The sequence below is a fragment of the Prionailurus viverrinus genome, chromosome D4 (genome assembly GCF_022837055.1).
Source record: "Prionailurus viverrinus isolate Anna chromosome D4, UM_Priviv_1.0, whole genome shotgun sequence".
Lineage (NCBI taxonomy): Eukaryota > Metazoa > Chordata > Mammalia > Carnivora > Felidae > Prionailurus > Prionailurus viverrinus.
In genome coordinates this window covers 85,050,338-85,072,821 of record NC_062573.1, presented here as the reverse complement: position 1 = coordinate 85,072,821, position 22,484 = coordinate 85,050,338, and the positions used below count along the sequence as shown (strand labels likewise).

General features: G+C 64.0%; 1 protein-coding gene across 7 annotated transcripts in view; it reads right to left on the bottom strand.

Moving 5' to 3' along the window:
* Window positions 1-22,484, bottom strand: part of SEMA4D (semaphorin 4D) — an 85,624-nt gene that overhangs the window by 4,414 nt on the left and 58,726 nt on the right. For 6 of the 7 annotated variants that reach the window (XM_047829867.1, XM_047829870.1, XM_047829868.1 and 3 more), the window contains exons 2-12: window positions 15,033-15,381; window positions 13,409-13,554; window positions 11,148-11,210; window positions 9,967-10,065; window positions 7,319-7,412; window positions 6,786-6,899; window positions 5,925-6,076; window positions 4,548-4,723; window positions 4,302-4,458; window positions 3,242-3,464; window positions 2,363-2,478 (exon numbers count right to left, since the gene is read on the bottom strand). In XM_047829867.1, coding sequence (XP_047685823.1) covers window positions 2,363-2,478; window positions 3,242-3,464; window positions 4,302-4,458; window positions 4,548-4,723; window positions 5,925-6,076; window positions 6,786-6,899; window positions 7,319-7,412; window positions 9,967-10,065; window positions 11,148-11,210; window positions 13,409-13,554; window positions 15,033-15,132 — 1,440 coding nt within the window. In that variant the 5' untranslated portion in view covers window positions 15,133-15,381. Of the gene's footprint in view, window positions 1-2,362; window positions 2,479-3,241; window positions 3,465-4,301; window positions 4,459-4,547; window positions 4,724-5,924; window positions 6,077-6,785; window positions 6,900-7,318; window positions 7,413-9,966; window positions 10,066-11,147; window positions 11,211-11,887; window positions 12,623-13,408; window positions 13,555-15,032; window positions 15,382-22,484 lie in introns of those variants that run through there. The other variant, XM_047829871.1, reaches the window with a different exon arrangement.

The window sequence follows — 22,484 nt, the reverse complement described above, 5'->3', positions numbered from 1 at the left end:
AAGTAACAGATGTGGAGGGGAGGGGACAGGAAAGCTCCCTGAAAGGGGGTGGCCGTGACCACTGGTGGGTGCACAAGTCAGCAGACAGGACGGACTGACGGGGGCAGTCTTGCGGTCCCTCCACAAACAAACATCAGCCCCTCAGGGTCTGAACACACGTCCACAACTCAGCACACGCGGCCTGGCCCCGCGTGGTGGGTTCCGTGCTCTCCACGGGCACGTCCCCACACCCTCGGCCCCATCTGAGCACGAGGAAACCGGGATCATTCCATAAAACTCTGTACAACCAAGCAGGCCACCAAGATGAGGACAGATGGGGAACCGGCCCAGACCAGCGGTGGCTGCTGGCCGGCCTCTACAGCGAAGGCCAGCGTCCTGGCCCAGAGGAACCTGCCGGCGGGCGTCTTTTCCACCCCGAACAGCCGCTTCCTGCCACTGCGGGGGCGCACACGCCATCCCAAGCCTACCCAGGCCCGCCAGCCCGAAGAGAGGGCGGGGGCCGCGGCCCGCACACCTTCCCGCTAGGGCCAGACAGCCGAGGCCGCCCCGGTGCAGGGCTCCTGGGAGGACGGGCCAGTGGCTCCCCGCATGGCCAGCGGGCAGACGGGTGAGCACAGGGCTGACCCAGATCCTCCTCAACCTCACCCGTCCCGCAGGACCGGCGCCCACATGCCCAGAAGCCCGCGTCCCCAGATGACACTGGCGAGCGGGGCTGTGGTCTCACCGAGTGTCTGCACCGGGGGCCCAGCCTCTGTTCTGTGCACACGTGACAATCTGGGGGCCCCAAGGGCACGCGCCCCAGCCCGGCCGAGCACCCGAGCAGCGGGGCCGCGGCCGGGAGGACTTCCTTGTTCCCACAGCAAAGCCGGGGAGCAGGGGTGGGGAAGGGCGGCCTAACGGGCCCGCGAGGCTCCGATGCCGCGTCTCTGCCGGCTCAGAGCCCGCCTACGCTCAGTGGTCTCCTTCCCTTCCGGCAGCGGAGACGACCCTGTTGGGTGACCCCGGAAGTTTGAAAACCAGATCCAAGTTCTGACACTCACGATGGCAGGACCCACGGGTGGCTCTGACCGACAAGTCGACTTCTGCCTTTCTCTCTCTCCTGGCTACGGGTGCCCCCTCCTGCTGCCCGCTGCCCCCATCAGGAACCAGGCCGGGAGGCCGCCCTGAGGGGCTGCGGGCCGACCCCCTCCAGGTGTGAGGGAGGCTGGGGACTGTGCTGGGTCAGACAGGAGACCCTCGGCATCGGGGACACGCCCTGCGAGGCAGGGCAGTGGGCCTGGTGTCCAGAGCGAGGCTTTACAGGCAGGGTACAGGTGACGGCCAGACTGCAGCTCAGGGAAAAGGCTCGCAGCCGGGCTTCCCGTTTCTGGCCCTGACCCTGGCTCTGCCAAGTCCCCAGAGCCCGTCGGCTCAGGGCTCGCGGCGTGGGGACACCCACGAGGCCCTGTGGGTGCTCTACAGGAAGTGAGGTCGTCAGCCACAGTCAAAGGACAGGGCCGGGCCACCCTGGGTCTGCTGACCCCTGGATGCAGAGGAGGAGACTAAGGCAGGACTGGCCTGCCAGGCTCACGCAGCCACGAATCATGGGGCCCCAGCCTGCTCCACCCTGGCTGTAAATCGGGAGGCACGTGTCCCAAGGCCACGTGGGTAGACGGCAGGGGATGGCCTCCAGAGCGGACCCAGGGCCCTGGTTGTTTCTGTGCTACCCAGTAACATGTCTTCTATAAATAGTTGGAAAACAATCAAAAGAATAATATTCCGTGACATTCAAAAATTACATGATCTCCTGAGCTCTATTTCCATAAAAAAGACTTTGCCGGAAGGCAGCCAGGCCCACCCGTGTGCGGACGTCCCATGGCTGCCTGTGCACAACGGCAGGGCCCTACAGCCCCCGAGCCCCAAACGCTCACTCCCGGCATTTACGGCAAAGGTGCTGCGATCCTGACCCTGATGGGGGAGAAGGTGCCTCGTTGGGGGAGCAGGCTCACAGACGTAACCATCGTCCCTTGGGGCGGGCTCTTCTGCGCCCACAGATGCACCTGTGGATGGGCGTCAACCCCAGCAGCTCGGGACGCTCGGTCAACTTGAGGCGACTGTTCCATCTCCCCAGTTAGCCTTCCCTCTGTCCCAAAGCCCAGGGCTCACGGGGCCCTCTGTTAGAACCCGGAGGTCAGCTCATCTGGACCACACAGATGATCGGCCTGCCCAGCTGGTGACCAGGGATGTGTGAGGCCGCCCTCCTGCCTGGTGACCAGGGACGTGTGAAGCTGCCCGCCTGCCTGGCCGGTGACCAGGGATGCGTGAGGCCACCTGTCTGCCTGGTGACCAGGGACGTGGGAGGCCGCCCGCCTGTCCTCTCTACCTTCTCAGAATTGAGCAGCAGCGTCTGGACCGGCTCGAAGTCCCGGAAAAGCTGGGTCTCCTCAATGATGTGGGCGTCATTCTCGAGGTTGACAGCTTTGTGGAGGGCGCCCCGGTCTGCAAGAGCAAAGCTACAGGTCAGGGACGCGCCTGGACGGTCACGGGGCCGACAGCCCCCGTTCTTCCTCTCGGCTCCTCCCCTCAATGAGACGCTGAGGAGCCGAAGCCGTCCGCACTTTGGACGTGGGAAGGAGAAGCCACTGGCGACACGGGCCGACAGCGTGAGTGGCACCGGTCACTCCGCTGTTTCCTGGAAGAGAAACGGACCTCCCACTGCTGACTCCCGTGGAAGTCAGGGCCACGACACGGTGCCACCACATCACAGGAGAGGTGGCTCTCGGGCATCAGCAGCCCTCCGGGGCGCCGTGTGGTGAAGGCCCCGGGGAGGGGAGGGCTCAGGGCACGCTGGAGCCCCCAGGAACGACCCCGGCGCCCTCGGGCCGCTGCTGCTGCGGCCCCAACCCCCCCAGCCCCCCCACCCCCGCCTTCCAGAAACGCTTGCGTGAGAGTCCCAGGCGGGTACCCGTCTGGAGCCAGCAGGGATGTGGGACTTCTCTGCCACCTGCTCTCAACCGGCCCACACGGGCACCACTCCCGGTGCACCAGCCCCAACCCACCGGGCCTGGATCCCCACACGGGGGCCGGGACTCGGCCATTCAGTCAGCGCCCCAGCGGTCTGACGGTCAGACGGCGGAAGCCAGCCAGGGGTGGCGGCTTCTCGGAAACCCTGCCGGAGACCCCTCCGGGCGCCCGGGGAGACGCTGGCCTCGCGGCAAGAAGGAGCTGCATTTGCCGGCGTCCTCGGGGGGGCCGGACCCACCTGTGCCGATGAACATGACGTCGTAGACGGTCCCGTCCAGGGCCCGGGTCCTGTCCACCACGATCTGCGTGTAGTTCACGTTGCCTGTGACCAGCCTGGGCCTGTTGTCTGTTGGGGTCACGGAGCCGTCCATCAGGGGGTGGTCCTTGACGAACTGCAGGGTCTTGTCCGGCAGACCCAGGGAGCTGGAGAAGTTGGCCGCCCGCGCTTCGCGGTTGATGCACTGCGGGGGGCAGACCGGCCGTCAACGCGCGTGCTCACGGACGCACGGCCCGCACGAGCCCCGCAAGCAGGCCCCCCGCGGGGCGCAGACTGTGACAACGCCACGCGGAGCGCTGTTGCCAACGGGGAAAGTGAGCGGCGACCTTTCCCCAGGAATCCGAAGACGTGGCCCGAAAGCCGGTCGGGAAGGGCAGCCGTGCGTGTGTCCACGAGATCTAATCCCGCTTCACGACACACAGCGAACTTGCTGGTGTCTATTTGTAAATGAGAAAACTGTATCGAGCTTTTGAAATTGAAAAATAACGGCTTATCGCTTGATAGCTCTTCCTCGACATCTCTGCTAAAATCACTAAAAACGGTCCGGTTCCAAACAGCACAAAGGTCAACCGAAATTCGTAATCGCGTGACCACGATTTACTTCATGACACCCGTGGAGGGAACTGACGGCTGCTGGCAGGCGTGGACCCCCAGGGAGGAGCCCCAGGCCACTCGCCCGGGCCACGGCCCCACCGCGGCCACACCCACGGCCCCACACACCAGCCACATGACGGGCAGATGCCGGTTTCCACACAAGAGTCACTACTTTCGGGAAGACACAAACGTGACTCACGTTACCGGGTGGGGGGTATGGCCCACTGCCGAGAAACCGTGCTTTTGGGGGGGGAGCAGCACGTGAGACAGACCTATTTTTATCACAACGCTGATTCCACAAAACACCCCTGCCGGCCGGAAGAGCCTCTTGGCGCGGGCCCGGTCAGGGACAGCCGCGCCACGGCACGCGGTGAGGGGAACGCGGCAAGGGGAGCGGGCCCACCCTTCCCGCCCCGCCCCCACTCACCGCCCCGGGCCGCGGCGTGGGCACGGCCCCGTTGTAGCGCACCCACTTGGTGTGGGACTGTTCCACCGTGGCGCTCTGCATGTACTTCCCGCGGGAGAAGACCGCCTCGGCCGTGGACAGGTTGTAGGCGCACACGGCTGACAGCCCCACGTTGTTCCTGGGGACGAGGGGGCAGGGTGACCGTCCTGGGTGGGGGGAGCGCAAGGCACGCAGCCCGCCCGCCCGCCGGCCCGCCGGGGCACCTACAGCTGTGGGGTGAAGACCCCGTAGAACACGGGCTCCTTCAGGTCCGGCGCCCTGAGGACAAAGACGGCCTGCAGCACGTTGAAGACGAGGTTGCTGTCCGGCCTGGAACAGATGAGCCTGGCCTTCAGGAAGGACGTCCACTTCTTCTGTAGGGTCCGCAGACCGCCCTGGTCCCCCTGCAACCCCAAAGACGTGCGTAGTGGGGGGAGGGCTGACTCCCCGTAGGCAGCTGGGAGTCAGTCACGTACGCGGCCCCGAGCGTCCCCGTCTCGGTGGACGGAGGCCACGGTGGGAAAAGAAGGGCCGTGGATGGCCACGTGGCCACGGCAGCCGGTCTGCGCCGACTGGGGTCTCAGATTAAAAAAAATTTTTTTTTTTCAACGTTTATTTATTTTTGGGACAGAGAGAGACAGAGCATGAACGGGGGAGGGGCAGAGAGAGAGGGAGACACAGAATCGGAAACAGGCTCCAGGCTCTGAGCCATCAGCCCAGAGCCCGACGCGGGGCTCGAACTCACAGACCGCGAGATCATGACCTGGCTGAAGTCGGATGCTTAACCGACTGCGCCACCCAGGCGTGGGGTCTCAGATTAAAACACAGAACCAAGAAAGGCCTGTTCGCGGATCACCCGGAGGCGGCCGGAGGGGCCAGCGGGCCGCGCACGGTGTCACAGCGGCAGAACCTCCGCCAGCCTCGCGCCCCTTCCCCGTGCTCCCCGCCCCTGTGAGCCAGCCTTGGAGCCAGGGCCACGGAGCGGGGGCTCCCGTCTGCTTCGGGCCAACACGTCGGGGGTCCCCCCAGACACGTTCCTCGTCCCAGAGGGAGTTAGTCGTTTCAAAGGGCCTCGGCCAGGTCCCCCCCAGACAGGTTTTGTGGGCTGCCCCCCCCCCCGGGACAATCACAGACACGCCTGACGTGACCTGCTCTGGAGGGAGCCCCGAAACGCAGAAATCTGGATGCCAAAGATTCTGGAATCAGAGCATCCTCACTCGGGGGCGGTGAACGCACACCCCCCCCCCCCGCCGCCTTGATGCAGGAACGCCGAAATCCCAATTCTAGCAGAATTTAGCTCACGCGGCGAACACGAGCCAACTTCCTATATGGCCCGGGAGGTCCGAGGACGGTGTGTCCGGAGCAGGCCTGCTGAGGCTGGGCCTCTCTCTGGCCACACTCGGCACCGATGCTCCGGGGCCCGCAGGGAGACTCCCGGACTGCCCGGGGGCAGGCCACGCACACCCCTCCTTGGCTCGGGAGAACGACGAGGTAGGTGAACAGACATCTCGGAGGAGGAGGCCTGGAGCCCGGGCCACGAGACCGGTCCTCCAGAGGCACGAAGCGCGCAGCCGGGACCAGAGGGGAATCGGGGAGTGGGCTCACCTTGCACACCCTCGCCACCCGGGGGATCATCAGCTTGAAGACAAACTCGTACTCCACGGACACCTCGGTGAAAAAGAAGTACACCCTGTCGTCCCCGCTGTCCGTGCCGTCCGGGCTCTCTCGGATCACGTCCGCAAAGACGAAGTTTGGCTCTGCGGGCAAGAGACACCCGGTTATCCCCCCGCCACAGCGCGGGGCCCGGGCACCTCCCGGCCAAGGCGCAAGCTAGTGCATGCACCATGCCCCAGACAAACCCCAGGGCCCGGGGCGGGCACGGTGCCCATCCGTCCTCCTCGGCATAAGGAGGTGCCGGAGATCGCGGTTGTAACACACACGGTCTGGGCCGGCCCCGAGAACCCAGGCTGCGCCTCCCGATGGCAGGCAGCCTGGGGACCCTGGGGACCCTGGGGACCCAGATCCCAGAGACCCGCCGGAACACACGCATCTGCTGGTGCAAACAGCACGTGCCTCAAGCGGACAACCCCCGACCAGCAGACCCGCCCCGCAGTGAGGGGCAGCCAGGGGTCCTTCCTCCCCCGCCCCAGACCGCCCGCCTCCAGGAGGTCACGGCCCGCCGGCCAGCGCCAACTAGAGCCCCGCGTGAGCAGCTGCGAGAATCCACCACGCACACGTTAGCCGAAGGTGAGCGAGCCGGTCAGCCTGGGTGCAGGGACCACCAGGCTCTCGTGTCACAAAGAACCACCACCTCTGTGTTCAGGGAGAGGAAGGCCCCAGTCCGGGGCCCCGGCAGCTCCAGAAGCACCCCACATGGGGCCGTCCCAGCCCGGAGGTGTCTGCGGCCCCTCGCTGGGACTCAGACAGACAGACAGACAGACAGACCCAGGGGCACCTGCCTCTTACCGTTAAGCCACGGTATCGCGTACTCCGTCCTCAGAGGACTGTGGGACGAGTTTCGGGAGATGATGGGCTCGCTTCCCAGAAAGTTATAGGACGTCCCGGAATACAGCTCCCCATCTTAAGCGGCCCCGGAAGAAAGAGGAGAGGAGGGGTGGTCGGCAGCCAGACACGAGCCCCCGGCCCAGGGAAGCGGGGAGGCCACGGATGCTGCGTCGCGAGCCTTCCGTCTCGGTCCCTCGCGTGGACGACTGTGCGCTCCACGCGAGAGCTGCTTCCCGAGCAGCTGGGGCGGGAACCCCAGGGGACCCGCACCCGGGAAGTGACACGTTCGGGTGTAAGAGGGGCCACGGGACGCGCACAGGGGACGGACACAAAATGACCCCTTCCCACACATGTGACCTCTGGCCATGGGGGGTGGCCGGTCACCCTTCTGCAGTGAATCCGAGCGCTGTACAGGGGTCCACGGAGAGGCTGCGTCTCCTCCGCCGGGACAGGGGGAGGCGGCCGAGCCCGTGCTGACCTGGGGCGGGACTCACCGACCATGACGGACGTGTAGCTCTGTGCGGGGTCAAAGGGGCACCTGCCCTTGCCATCCTCGCTCCTCCCCAGAAACCGAAAGGACGTTAAGTTCTGCGAGCGAACGAGAGGAAAGGGCATCACGCGGTGTCTGAATTCCTAGTCTCCCAGCACCCTCCTGCTCTGCCATTTGCGTTCACAGACTCGCCACCCGGGGGCACGGAGGGGAGAGCACGCGTGGGCGGCCACGCGAGTCCCGGGTCTGGACGCCGGCGCCACGAGAGCCGCGCGGGACCTCGGAGCCTCGGTTTACGCCTCGGTAAGATGCTGGCGGCTCTAGGGCCCCAGAGCGGCCAGGGCAGACCGGAGGCGGGAGGCACCCAGGGAGCCATCGGAAGGCCGTGCGCCAACTACGTCCAACAAGGACCGGACCCACGGGCAGAAGCAGCGGCGTCCCCACCTCCTGCCACCCCATCCCGTACTAACAGAAAGCACGGGGGACGGCCTCAGCGTCGGGGACCCTCCTGGCCTGACCCGAGAGCCCAAAACCAGCCGAGGAAGGAGGGAGCAGCCCCAAGACGTGAGGAACGAGCGAGCTCTGTGCACAGAGACACGGGGCCCCGAGCCCGGGGACAGGTGAGCGGCTGGAACGTGCCCGCACAGTGCAGGGAAGCCGGAGGGTCAGAGAAGAAACCCACCGCGGAGGCAGAGCGGGAAGTCACGCGCCTGCTGCCAGAAACACGGGACGGGCCTGCGCGAGTGAAGGTGGGCACCACCTCCCGCCTTCCAGCGCGGAGAAGGTGAGGAACACGGACAGCGGTGGGAGTGGGTGCGGGCCCGTCGCCCGTCGGAGGGAGGGCTCACGGGCCGGGGGACCTTGGGCCCACCTCTCCAGGCAGACCCCCCTCTCAGGTCTCAAAGCACAAATTGGGGCATGAACGGATGGCCCGTCTAGGGGAGGTTTGGAGGCCGCCTGAATGAGGGGGGCAGAGCGGACACGAGAGGGCGGTGGCAATGACTGTAAATCTTCATGGGCGACGACAGGCTTGCCGTTGGTCGGGTAGGCGTTTAGGGGTCGCGGGTCAGGGTGCCGCACGCCCACGTGTGTCCCTTCCCACGCAATCTAGGCGCCAGATACACAGGCGGGATCCACTTTCCCGTCGGCGTGAACGTCCTTCTTGAAAATACGGGGCCGAACAACAGGCCCGGATTTAAAGGAAACACCTGACCGCCTCACAACTACGGGATTGGAGTCTCCATCCGTTTTCAGCTTCGGAGGGGCTAGACTCCAGCCAGCAAACCCTGTGACGTGTGGGCGTTTCTCACACGACCTGGCACGCTCTTCCCTTATGCAGAACCAGGCGACGTCTGTCCTGAGGACCCAGACTCAGAGCTCAGAGCACCGCACCCCACAGAGCCAGCGTCTGCGGGCTCAGACGGCCAGCCGGCCATGCGGAGGGGTGGAGGGTGAGCCCACCCCGGGGGTCCGTGCGCAAACTCCGTCTACCCGTACTTTGGGCTGTCGTTTATCTCTGACTCAAGGTTGGAGAATCTTCTTTAAATTCTAGTTAATTCAGGGTTCCAGCAAACGAGGCTCTTGGTTGAGGCACGCACACTCTGTGTCCCAAGTCGGGGACGGTCACTAGACCACGTGCCTCACTCTGAATCCCCACGTGCGTTTAAAACGCGTCTTCTCTTCTCCCGGTGGTTGTTACAAATGGCTCATCAGGTGCCCGAGTAAAAGGAATCTCTCCCAGCAAGACGCTGCCGTCCAACGTGCCCCGGGAGCGAGGGCCTTGGGAGGACGCCGTGGGGGCCCCTCTGCAGAGGCCCCAGTGCAGCAGCAGGCGCGCCCGGCTCAGCAGGACCCATGCAGGTCGGCGAGGGAGGTGCTCGCACAGTCGTGCGGTGCTGTTGCCCCCGGGAGGGGGTGCGCTCCGGGCCGAGGTCGGCGGCTCCGTGTCCACGGCGGACCCACATGGTGAGGCCCCAGGAGCGGACAGCAGCCGGGCCGTCCCAGCGGGCACAGACGGGCGGCTTCCGCACACACGCCCATTCCCTCCGGCTCCGGAGGCTGCAGGCTGAGGTCAGGGATCCGGAAGGCCGGTGCCTGGTGAGGGCCCCCTTCTCTCTGTCCTCATGTGGTGGAGAGGGGGCTCTGGCGGCTTTTCCCAGAAGGCTGTCAATCCTGCGGGATCAGGGCCTCGCCTCTGCGACCACATGTAACCGTGACAGTTCCGCAGAGGCCCCACCTCCAAATGCCGACACATGGCGGGATTCAGGCTACAAGGTGTGGAGGTGGGGGACACGTTCGGGCCGTAACACAGGTGAACCGAGAACACGTAGTCTGGGGGCAGAGTCCTGACTCCCCCCTTTGACCGGGACGCAGGCCGCGGCAGGGCTCCCCGCAGAGCACAAAACGTGGCAAAAAGGACACGGACCGTGGCACCCTGGGGCTTCTCTGTGTCGCCAGCACACTTCCCAGCGGGTCCCCCACTGCCAGCTCCACTGGCCCCATGGGTCCCGCCCTGGTGAGCGGCCACACCCTCACGCCCGCTGTTGTGCAGAGCGGGGAGCCCCTGACGCCTCCTGGGCCCCACCAGCTGCAGTACCGACCCTGGACGAGATGGCGGGGGGGGGGGGGGCAGGGGGCGGGGCACAGCCTCACCAGGTGGTCACAGGCTGGCTGGAAGGCGTTGGTCCCGCACACGTACAGGGCACCGGGGCCAAGCGGCTGCAGCACGCGGATGTAGTTGAGACATTCGGTCTGCGGGAGAGAAACGTGCCCGTGAGCCGTCAACCGGCCCCCGGGGACACCCGCCCGTGCCTGATGCGGGCTCCTCACGGCCCTGCCTCCCGGCCGCCCCTCACCTGCCACCTCGGACACCCCCATCTTCTCGTGCTGGCCCGGCCCTGCCTGGGGGGCGGGCACAGCCTCGGAGCCCCAGGCCCCCCGACAGACCTGCGTCTGCCCGCTGGACCCAGCACTCTGCTCTCCGCGGCGTCCCCCCCGCCGGCCGCCAGGGGCCACGGGATTTCACCTCAGCCGCCAATCGACACTCAGCAAAGACACACGGACTCAAGTCTTGCCGGACACCCGCCACCGAAAATCCGCATTTACTCGCACCCGACACACAGCCCGTGCCTCACACGTGCGGCCAGAGCGGCAGAGGGGGAAGTAGGCGGGATCCCGCCAGCCTTCCTCGCCCCCAGGAGACCCCACCCCGCCGGCCCCAGTCATTACGTCACAAAGCCCGCATTCTCCCGGTCTCCTAGGGCAACTTTGGATCTACTGACTTCAGTACAGGTGTCTGATGTTCTGCTAAAAAAACTTCAGCAAAAACTTTCTCTTTTCTCATTTTTGATTATTCTGCAATTAGCCAACTGTTGAAATTTACCTTAACTCAGCTATCCGGCCCCCCCACTGCCACGGAAGATGGGCTCTGATGCTCGGAGACTCTGACACGGGCCCGGTGCCGGTTGGGGGCGGGGGGCGCCCAGAGCCCCGGGGGGAGGCAGACGCTCGGCCTGGCATCTCCCCGGGGGGAGGAGCAGATTCTCAAGGGGTGGCTGCTGCCCAAACTCCAGAAATCCCACGGCGCCCCTTCGGGCTTCTGGGATGCAGCGGGGGTCGGCCAGCAGGCACCAGAAGAAGGTACCAGAGGGCACCAAGTTTTGGGGCCACTTGAATGCATCCAACGAAGCCAAACTTTAAAAACATCTCTCAGATGCCCGCCACATTTGGCACCTGCTCAGAGCGACCCTGCCTCATCGCTTGGGCACAGGGCGCCTGGCAGGATGGGGCGCGACCACGTCACCGGGCTGCTGGGTCCCGAGACCGGAAATTACCTGTCTCGATTTCCCCTTTTCTGCACATTTTGCCTTTTTATCTTCTGAGACCTTCCAATACGCCTGCGGGGAGAGAGGAGAATCCATTTCAGCACATGCTCCCGTTCAAGGGGGAAGGGGACACGGCGTAAAAATGCACAGTTTACAAAGAGCGCACAAGCGAGGCTTTGTAAAGTGAGGCTGGGCCGGCAGACGCCGGGGTCCGGAGCCATCAGAGCCCCCCCTGGCCGCCCAGCACCCCGTCAGTCGCCGCAAAGCAGCAGGAAAGCTCGAAGGGCTGACAGTCGGGTTTTCAGTCCGTCACAGCGAGCCAAGCCACAGGTGTTTTCACACAGCAGCGCGGGCTCCTTCGCCCCAAAGCGAACGGAGGGCGGGAAGAAAAGGACACGGGTTGCGTTTCCTTTGGCCGTCGGTGGACGGCAGGACCGGCTTCCCTCAGCTCCGCAACCGTGGCCGTGAGGGGGTGACCTCCCGCTCCCCCCCTCCCCCCTTCCCAGCATCTGAGCCAGGGGACGCGTCATGGGGGGCCGGCACGTGCCCCAGCCCCTCACCCTCCAGAGGACGGCGGCTCCCCCACGCCTGCCCCCCTGTCCCCAAGCTGTCCCACCTCCCCGTGTGACAGTCCCATGGCCGGTGCCCAGACGAAGCCAGTCGCCGGGTCCTCAGAGGCCAGGACGCGCCCGGAGCTGCCTGCTGGCAGAGTGGCGAGTCCCCGTGTACGCGGTCCTGCGCTAACTCACCTCCCGCATCCGCAGTGTGGGACGTCTTAGCGGAAGTCCTACCCGGAACATGCAAAAGCAATGTCCCGGCAACGGGCGACTTCCTTCGGAGGCTGATGCGCAAACCGTTTCACTGATGCCTACGTGAAGTGCACGAGGACCCGGGACGCGCACGCTGACGGGCCCGGTCACGTTCCTAGGGTTTCACCCAGGCTTCCCTTTGTATCTGTCACGTCCCCGAGGCCCTAGGCCCCCAGGGGACAAGGACGCATCAGCAGAGCAGTGAGGCTCTGAGGGCACCCACGGGGTCAGCACTCCCCTTATCTTCAAAGGCTGATGACCACAAAACCCCGTCCGTGAGTCAGGCAGAAATAAGCACGCGGTCGGGGGGCCGAGACAAAACAGAGGTCTGGGGCAGAATCAAGATTCTCGATTCCAGAGAGAAGCAGCCCACCCCAGCCGCTGGGGTGGCGGCTAAGCAGCCAGCGGTGGGGGAGAGGCCGCCCGCCGGGGAAGGGACGGTCTGAGCATCCGGGGCGGCTCCGGCTGCCCGTGGATCCAGGCCCTTCAAACACGGCCCCAAGGTCATTCTCAAAAACCAAATATCCCAACGCCACTCTCTCCCTCTGGCGGGAAGGAACTCATTAAAAACTGGCAAATAACAGCCAAGATTCTAAGGGCTGATCCAGCCACTTCCAAGGAGCTGGCCCCGCGGGACGTGAGCAGCAGATAGGTGTGCCCTCCCCACCCCCCCCCCAAGACCGACAGCTTCCTGCTCCCAACACAGAAGGGAACGTTGAGCCGGAAAATCCCGCTCTGCGATCCTGGAGGCACCCGTGGCCCTGCCCTGCTCTGCACAAGCCCAGGGCTGGGGCGAGGACCCTGCCTCGGAGAAGGGGCCGGCCTGTCACTGAGGGCGCAGAGCGGTGGCTTTCCCAGTAAGGGGCCAGCACGGCGGCTGGATGTCAAGATGTGACGGGCAGAGCGGACGGCCTCGCGGACGGCCCCGCGTCAACGGCATTCAAGCATCCTTAGGAGAGTCTCTGATACCCGAACATCAGCTATTTGATGACACTTTTAGACGTGACCATGGTGGTTGGGTTACGTGCACAAAAAGAGTCCTTTCCTTTGGGAGACACCTGGGGAAGCCCTATGATGAAGAGTGCGCCTGGGACCAGTCTCAAAGCCTCCAGAGGGAGCAGAGCACGAGGACAGGGGCGGAAGGGGGCGACCTGGCTGCAGGACCCGAGAGGGGACAGGCCTCACGGTCACCGCTTCCTCTGCCCTCCGGGTGGCCGAGATTTGCCGTCATGAGAAGTGCAAAACTCCAAGAGGAGAAGGGGGGCCCGGGTGAGTGGCCGGCCCAGGGAGGGCAGAGGCCGCCCGGCTCACCTGGGACACGCGGCCCGGACGCAAGCTTCCGGGTGACCGGCCCGTGGGCGTGCGGGACCGGTGAGGGGCCGCGGCCCGGAAGGGGCCTGACGCCCCCGGAGAAGCGCAGTGAGCGGCCCCGGGGGGCAGAGCGGGGCGCCCTCGCCTCACCTCGTGCTGCTTCTCAGAGACGTTGAGTGCATTCAGGGCGAACACGGCCTCCCGGGCCCCCACGTACAGGGTGCTCTTGTCCTCGCTCAGCAGCAAGACGGAGTAGTTGAAGATGCCCGGCTCGTGGAACTTCTCCAGCCGCACCTCTGGGGGGAAGGGAGGACATGAGCCCGGGTGCCTCCCGAGTCCCCGTCTTGCTTCCACGCACACTCACGTCGCCAGGCCCGTGGCGGATTCGCTGCCCCAGAGCTCGGGCGCCTGTGCGAGAGCAGACCCGCTAGGACGGTCACCCAGAGCGCGGGACCCCGCGAGGCCCCAGAGCCACTGCGCTCGACCGGCACCGTGGCCCGACATCCCCTGAGCTCCCTCGAGCCCTGCACTCGGTGTGGTCTCCCGGCAGCATGGCCGCCTAGTGCATGACCTCTAAGCACGTGACCTCCCAGGAGAGTCATCTCCAAGAATGTGACTTCCCGAGAGCGTGACCTCCAAGCACGTGACCTCCCAGGAACGTGATCATCAAGCGTGTGACCGCCCAGGAGACCGCAGGCCGTCCTCACGCCTCAGGCTGCCGACCGCCGTGTCTCCCAGACTCTCGTCTACGTGTGTTTAACCGTAACGCGCAACAGGTGTATGAAGAATAAAGCTAGTTAAGCTCTTCTTGTTGAGAAAAATCTTGATTTACCTCAAAACCTTTAAAAAACACTCTGTTTCAGTAAATCTGCCCCTTAACCCAAGCATTTTTCAGGCATAACCACCACAAACCTGTCAAGGAGAGAAACAAGTAAGAATTCTCACTTATCAGGTAACCGCATCCGTAACCCCGAATACGAGAGACTCAACAGTCAGCTCCTCAGGAGGAGGATAAACGCATGGGCGTTATTTCCGAAAGAGCGCTTTCTCCGCTCTGTCCGTCCGGCATCAGCGTATCTTTTTATCTTTCGTTATGTAGATTTTTAAAAGGTTATTTATTTGGAGAGCGCGACAGTGTGCACGTGCAGGGGAGGCAGGGAAAGGAGAGAGAGAGAATCCCAAGCACGCTGCACACCATCAGCGCAGAGCGCGACGTGGGGCTTGAACGCGCGAACCGTGAGCTGAGCCAAAATCAAGAGTCCGACGCTTAACCGACTGAGCCCCCCAGGCGCCCCTGGGTGAGCCTTGAACCTGGGTTTCCATGTGTCACTGGGGCTCACGCTCTCTGCTCTCCTGACCTCCCCGTGCTGGGCACGGATGCACGCGGACGTAGGCCCTCCCGGCACGAGCTGCCTGGGGTTGTGCTCGAGACCACTCGGCACCCCCTGCGAGCAGCCAGGGGTCTCAAGACACAGCCCCCGGGAGGGGAAATACATCAGAAACGAACCGTGGGCAAATGAAAGCAACCGGCCGGAAGCTCAGCCACACAGGTTAAATGTCCTAAAAACAGGCCGTTCAGTGTGGTTGTGCTCGGCCGTCAGGCGCGAGGGAGAGACGCGTCCTCTCCAGGGGCCCCGGTTTAGAAACCCGGCCAGCAGGCCCTGAGCAAGCCCCCACGTGCTCCCCGTGACCCAGGCACCTCCCCCCACGCGGCCGTGCACCCACCTACCCAAGGGCGCCCACCTGTCAACCCCAAGAGCAGGGGGGCCCTTACCTCTGTGCTCCCAGGTGATCCTGGGGGCGGGAGCAAACGCCACCACCACCCCGAGTGCCGTGGCCAGGGTGGCCAGCAGCCCCCCGACGGGGACACACATCCTCACGGGAGGGCGCAGCAGAGGGGGCTCTGGCAGCAAACGCTCGTGGGCGGGGGGGCCACGGTGGGCGTCACGGCAGACGCTGCTCAGAGCCTAGGAGCTGTGACCCACAGCACAGCCCGGAGACGCTGGGCGGGATGCGCCCCGAGGACCCGCATCTCCCGGGCGCCGGGCAAGGTCACCACCGCGAACGTTGAAGGCCAGCCGGTTCTTACACAGTATGCTTCTTTCCGGCCTCACGGAGAAATTCTGGAAGCAAGTGAGAAGAAAGGTTACGGCTCAGGAGGCGTGTGCTGACACCAGCTTTCCATTCCTCGACCTGCCCCCTGCTCTGTCTGCTCTCGGGGGCAGCCCCGCACTGACCACACTGACACCCCGTCCCCCAGTCACCTGGGGCGCGGCCGGGGCTCCAGGAGGTCAGAGCTTCCCGCCCCTCGGGCCTGCAGAGCGTGGGACAGACGCGGGGACCCAGACCGGGCCACTGCCCGCCTGGCCGCCCAGCTTCCTCCCTGCGCGGCCAGCTGGTGACGTGATGGAAAGCTGTGGAACCAGGGAACGCTCTCCCTCTAAGACCCTGGCTTCCCAGCTCCCGTAAACCCCGTCGAGGTCAGCCAGGGCGAAAGAGCAGCGAGCCGCACGGAGGCTGAGCCGTGGGCGTGTTTGCACACACACATGCACGCGCACACGTGACCTTGCCGTGCAGGACGGCTCACCTCCTTCTCCTTCCCCCCGCAGGTCTCCCAGTCCCACGGAGCCCTGGGCCCCTCTCCGGAGCCCTCCCCTCAGCCCCCTGATGGCACCACCCCTCAGGGACATACAAGGGGCGGCCCGCACCTCCGCACCCCCACGACAGTCCTCTCCTGCGCAGCCTCCCCGGGGCCCCTGCAACCTGCTGTACCAGCCCCTGCTGCTCCCTGACACTTCAGGCGAACCAAACCTCCCAAGAAAGTCTTGGGAGAAGTTTTCATTTTCTCTTCACCTAGGCAAGCCACTGCCTCCAGGAAGCCCTCCGGGGCTCCTCCCTCATCCTGCCCCTGGAATCCTTGTCTGAGCCTTAAAGCCCAGCACGGCTTGTCCTCAGCATCACTCTGGACTTAACGGGGGTCTTCTCTATTTTAACTTCGTCTATTTCTCACTCGCGTGCACGGGGTGCACTTGGTAAGGGAAGGACTGACGGCGGGGAGGGGAGGGCTCCTGTCCTGAGCTCCTGCCCCCTGGGGGGGACTCCGCGAGAGGGCTGACCCCGGGCACAGCCAGGCCTCAGCTGCTCACCCGCCTTCCCTGGGGGGGAGGACCCGCTCCGTACCTCCTGTTCCCGCAGAAGGCGCGCCCAGCGGGCCCCATCCACCCAGTGTCTGCCCTCGGCCTGAGGCCACCATCAGCCCCTGAAGGCGAGGAGCCCGTTCTCTGCAGGGACGGGCACCTCCTGGGCGGGGGCCGGGGGGGCATTATTTTGGGGGGGTCTTGGGTCCTGCGGTCTCTGTCCCGGCTCTCAGGTCCACGCGGTGGTGCAAAAGCAGCGCCAGCCGCTGCGTGAACGGGGGAGGGTGGCTGCGTGCCAATAAAACGAGTTACAGGGACGGGCGCCGGTCTGAAAGCCAAGCCCCGCGCCGGGGATCCGCAGCACGGCGGGGCCGCCTCTGAGCGCAACCCAAGATGCGCCGGGAAGCCCACGCGGGGAGGGAAGGAGGCTGTGGCCCACGGAGCCGGCTCCCCGCGGCTCGGCACGCGCTCACCGGGGGCGGGGACCACGCCCTCCCGCCCTCAGGAGGGGAACGAGGCGGCTCCGGAAGCCCAGGCCAGGGGGGGACTCGACTGTGCCGCGTCCCCGACGTGACCCGCTCGTGACGCAACCTCAGTGTCCGTTGAGCGCTCGACACCCCTGCAGAAATCCCACAAGGCCCGGGGGAGCAGCGGTCTGTGCGGATGCTGCTGGCGGCTCACGAGCCCCGGGCGCCCCCTGGCTCCCCGCCCCCAGGGCCACCCCTATCACCGATGCGATCTAAGCAACACCCACCCCCAGCCGGACCTCTGCGCGGCTGCCCAGGCCTTCGCCCCGCTTCCGTCCTTACCGCGTGCTGCAGACAACCACCCGCTTGTCCAGCACCCGCGTCCCTTCGCTCTTACGAACAGAACCCTGACTGTACCCGGGATGGCAATGTGGCCAGCTAGCCTCACCTCCCAGCTTCCCCTGGGGCATTCTGGCCAAAGACATGTGAACAGAAGCTATTCGGTAGGAATTCCAGGAAGGCTCTTGAAGAAGGCTGACTCAGCTAGTGTTTGCGGGTTTTTCTCTTTCGTTTTTTCCTCTGTTTGGTGCCTGGAGCTCAAATGTGATGGCTGGAGCTCTGGCAGCCACCTTGTGAACATGAAGATAAGGGTCTCATTCTAAAACCAGCCGAGTGGAAATCCACTGGGGACCTCACAACATACTGGAAGACCTCACACCTGCTTTCTTCTGCCTACCTCACTTGTTAGTAAGCAAATAATCTCTAAGTTACTGTTCTGCAGGTTTTTGTTACCAGCAGTCCAATTAATTCCAAACGCACTTCTAGTACATTTAGGAAACAGCAGCAGTGGCCGCAGTAAGGTTTTTAACGTAAATCAGAGCGTGTCACTTTCCCACACAAAACGTCTCTCTCTCTCTCGGATTCAACCTGAGTGGGGAGCTATGGTTCACCTCCCTTACAGCTTCTGCGTCTCATGTTCCCCCCACCTTTCTGTCCAGGCCACAGCTGGACACACTGAACGGGCCCGTCTGCAACCTGTCAGCACCATTCACAACATCCCCAAATGCATCTGCTCCAGAGATCATGCGTGTAAAGCCCACGGCACGGTCTCGTTTACCCGAGAAGACGTTCTCCCCGTGCGGCTGATCGGTCCCCGGCAGTGGCTCCCAGAGCCTCCGTAACTCTGAGCTCCCGCTCGGGTGAGGGCTTCCGGGAATGGTCCACACCAGGATGGTGGTGAGACCGGGGGCTGCAGGGCAGGCAGGAGGGGAGGAGGGGTTAAGTGCTGGGTTGGAGGATCCTTGCTGACCCAGGGAGACCGTGTGTGTGTGAGGACGGGGTGTGAGGGAACTCTGTGTACTTTCTGCTCGGTTTCGTTGGGGCTCTGAAAGTGCTCAGAAAAACAGAGTTCATTAAAAGCCAAAACACACACCAGCGCAGGGGCGCTTCCTGATCACAAGAGGTGCGCGTGTGAGGTTTTGGGCAAGCGTGTCCACAGCCCGCAGCACCTTCTGGTGGCAGACCCGAGGTCCGGGGACACGTTTCATTACCCCCCTCCCCCCCTCTGTTGGCAGAAATGTTTGCAAGGGCCCAACGACACAGTGACTTCCCACTCAGGTCCCCGAGAGAAGTCACTGGCCTGGGACATCCCGGGACGCACACCGCAGCCAGGCTAAGAACCCAGACGCAGGGGACGGCAGAATCCCTGTGCAACACGGCACCCACACTCAGAGCTTCATCTCAGTCTCCTCTCAGGCCCAATCAAGTGGCATCTAAGGGACAGAAACCGTAAGGGCAAACATGGGGACAGCACGTCAGCCCATGAAAATCCAACAGAGCTTGGGAACTGGAAAGAGGACACGGGAACATCGTCAGCGGTGTGCCGGCAACTGGGGACAAGGGGCAGGGGTGCGGAGCCGGCTTCGCAGCACGTGCCCATCTCTGGGGCGTAAATGGCGCCTCTGTGCTCCCAGTACAAAGTCACCGAACACAGAGACAGGACGGATGCACGGTGGCCACCAGCACACGGCCCTCCCGCCACACGGACACGGGAGGCTTGTGGCTTCAAGAGCATGGCACTGATGGGTAATAGCACAGGCAACAGGAACGTGCACCGGGGAACGGCAAGTTCTTTGTTTGCAATACCGTGCATCAAAGTCTGTGTGGTGCGGTTCTGATAAGGTCTGCGCCCACCGCCAGTGCTCGCATACCGCAGCTGGTATTTAAGGGACTCTGTGGACAAAGGAGAGCCGTGGCCAGACCCCGTGACAGGAGACCACCAAGAATCTGAGCAAATGAAAGTGAACTTAGAACTTAAAATTTTGGGGGCGCCTGGGTGGCACAGTCGGTTAAGCGTCCGACTTCAGCCAGGTCACGATCTCGCGGTCTGGGAGTTCGAGCCCCGCGTCGGGCTCTGGGCTGATGGCTCGGAGCCTGGAGCCTGTTTCCGATCCTGTGTCTCCCTCTCTCTCTGCCCCTCCCCTGTTCATGCTCTGTCTCTCTCTGTCCCAAAAATAAATAAACGTTGAAAAAAAAAAAAAATTTAAAAAAAAAAAAAAAAAAAAACTTAAAATTTTGGTTAAAGACACAAAATGTCCAGTTGAAGGTCAGGAAGATAAAAATCAGTTTTCCTAAAAGGTGCACAATGTGACTCAGATAAAAACCAGGGGAGAAAAGAGAAGGGAGCTGGATCCTGGAGTCCGGAGGCCCACGCCTAGCTCGCGGATGTTCCAGAGGGAAGCAGAGACATAGGGATTAGCCGACAAAGAAGAAGAGAGTGTCCAGAACAGGAAGACACGTGTTTACAGGACGAAAGTCCCCAGGAGCACGATGAATGAATGAAGGCCACCGCACCCGGAGCACTGTGCCGGCCTCGGAGACCCTCGGAGACAGAGGGGGTCCCGGGAGCTTCCACAATGACCTCTCGGGAGCCACCCTGACGGCCAGGAGGCGGCGGGATGCTTCGAGAATCCCGGAGGAGGAGGCTTCTCACCCAGAATCCTGTCCCGAACCCAGTTATCGACACGTGAGCTGAGCGTACACAGAAACGTTTCCCAAGCCTCTTACCTCCCTGACGCCCTTCCTCAGAAAGCTACTGAGGGATGCGCTCCAGCAAAACAAGGGAGCCGCTTCGCGTGTCCCTTCCCGAGAAGGAAGAACAACTCCGAGCAGGACACCCCGTGTGGTGCAGAGCGGGTGCTAAGGGTGCGGGGCCGGAGGCCCGGAGGGTGCAGAAGGTGAAGCAGGTGACTCTAGAGGGGGCGGGGAGGCAAAGAACCCCACCCTCGTTTCCACGGCAGTCCGATGTCCCATCCTGTGCTCCACCCCACAGGTGCCCCCAGCCTGGGCACAAGCTGCCCTTCTTCCAGAACATTCTTTCGTTGACCCTGGTGGCCGGGCCTACCCCACAGTGACGCTGGCCCCAGGGCCACTCCTGCCGGCAGGAGCGCATGCCGCTTGCGCGGGCTGCTCATGCTGGTCACTGTGAGAAGAGGAAGCATTTTTCTTAACTGCCCTGTAACTTGGACCCACCCAGATACTGCCATCCAGGGGCCCGGCGGCCGCTTGCTCCCGGCCACCCCGCCGACGCGCTGGAGGGCGTGAGCGAGCTCCCGGTGCTGCGGCGCCAGCGGGCTTCCCGATGGCCTCAGCCCGACGCTGCCTCTCCTTCCAGAATGGGCGTTAAAAAATCCATACCAACAGCTGAAGGTAAGAGGGCCCCCACCACCCCGATGCCCTCCCTGGGGGGGCGGGGGCTGCACGGTCTGCTTTATGACATCGGAAGGGCTCGACGTTTTCCTTCTCAGCAAGCGCGCGTTGTTCGGCGGGACTCAAGCACCATTAAGCAGGGTGCACACCACGCGCACCCGGACACAACGCCACCGTGTGCCGCCGCGGGAACCCGGGAGGCGGTAAGAATCACAGCCTAGGCATCAGGACGGAAACACCTGGATAAAGTGCCATCGTGGTGGCTCTCCTGGGCGCTTCTGAGAAGCAGAGGCGTCTTGCTGGGAGCCGGGTGTCAGGGCTGTGATTTCCCGTCCCCCGTGGGGATGAGGGACACTGAGGCAGGAGCCCATCAGCGGGACGGAGTTCTGCGACGTCGCTCCCGTTACCTACACGTAACTGTGCTGGTTCACGAGGAGTGCACGGCCCCTTCTAATGTCAGGAGAATGGAACTGAGAGCCTCACTCAGGCCGTCCGCGCGCCTGTCCCACTCCTGACTGGCCCTGAAACAAGTCAGGGGCCCACAGCAGAGAAAACCGCGGACCAGCAAGGGTGAGGGCTGGTTCCCGCAAGTGTGCACGCGTCTGCACGTGTGTGTGCACACACGTGCAATGTGGGTGTGTGCGTGCACGGATCTATGTGCATATGACGCACGTTTGTGCGTGCACACGCATGTGTGAGCCACACACCTGTGTGCAATGCACCCGCGCACACCCGCACGTGTATGTGCACCTGTGTGCGTTCACGTAAACACATACCCACGTGTGCATATGTTCGTGTGCACGTGTATGTACATGTGTGTGTGTGCACGCACGTGAGGTGTGCGTGCACTCTGCCACACCATAAAAATTCTGATCTGGGGTTCCCAGATGTGATCGGCGACCGCGAGCTGGGGACCCGTGAGACAGACACCAGGGGACCAACCGTCTCTGGCAACAGGGGTGGGTCACAAAGGGGACACTGCTCCTCCCCCACGGAGGGCGGGGCTACCATCAGCAGCAGGGGTGAAGCAACTCTGAAAGGGCACTGACCAGCCTGAACTGCCGGGGGTCTGTGAGGGGGCTTCCGGGGGACCGCTGTGGGTAGTGTCTCAGGACCCGTTTCGGGTCTGCCCAGGCAGGGCCGGCGAAGTCACTCTCCCTGAAAACCCCGCAGCCCAGACAGCACGGGACACGCACCTGCCCACACCTTCCCTTCCCAGCTGGGATCAGCCTTCTCACCTGCCCCCACGCTGACCCCCGACCCTGTGACCCCGGGCCCTTCTCCACGCCCTTGCCCGCCCCCAGGCTGACCCCCTCCGTCCCAGTTCCCATCCCCACCCCCATCCCTGCCCCCAGGCTGGCCCACAGCCCCGGTGTCTGCCCCGGGGCTGACCCCCCCATCTCTACCCCCAGGCTGACCCCCCCACCCCATCCCTTCCCCCAGGCTGGCCCACACCCCCGTGTCTGCCCTTGCCCCCAGACTGACCTCCCACTCCACAGCTGCCCCCCCACACTCGCCGTGCTTTTCCCTGAATGACGCCCCAACCCCGCCCCTCCTCGCCTGCCCCCAGGCTGGCTCCCCCCCCACCCCCCAGCAACCTTGCCCCACCCCTGGCTGTGGGGCCGATGTTACCACCTTGCAAAACTGGCCCTGTCCCCTCAAGACTCAGGGCGGGGCGCAGAGGCTCCTCAGTCCCGTGCAGAACAGTTCACCGTTTCCCCAGAACTTACAACAAGCCCTGCGACGATGACCCAGCCCCACCGCGAGGCGTGTGCTCAGCCCTGGAGCCGGATCCCACTGGCCCCACCTGGCGGGACGGCCGGACGCCTGCTCACCCTCTACCTCCTCGCAGAGACAAGCCACGGGGGCGTCCCGACACGCCTCGACCCTCGTTCCCTCGCCTGAACCCGGCCA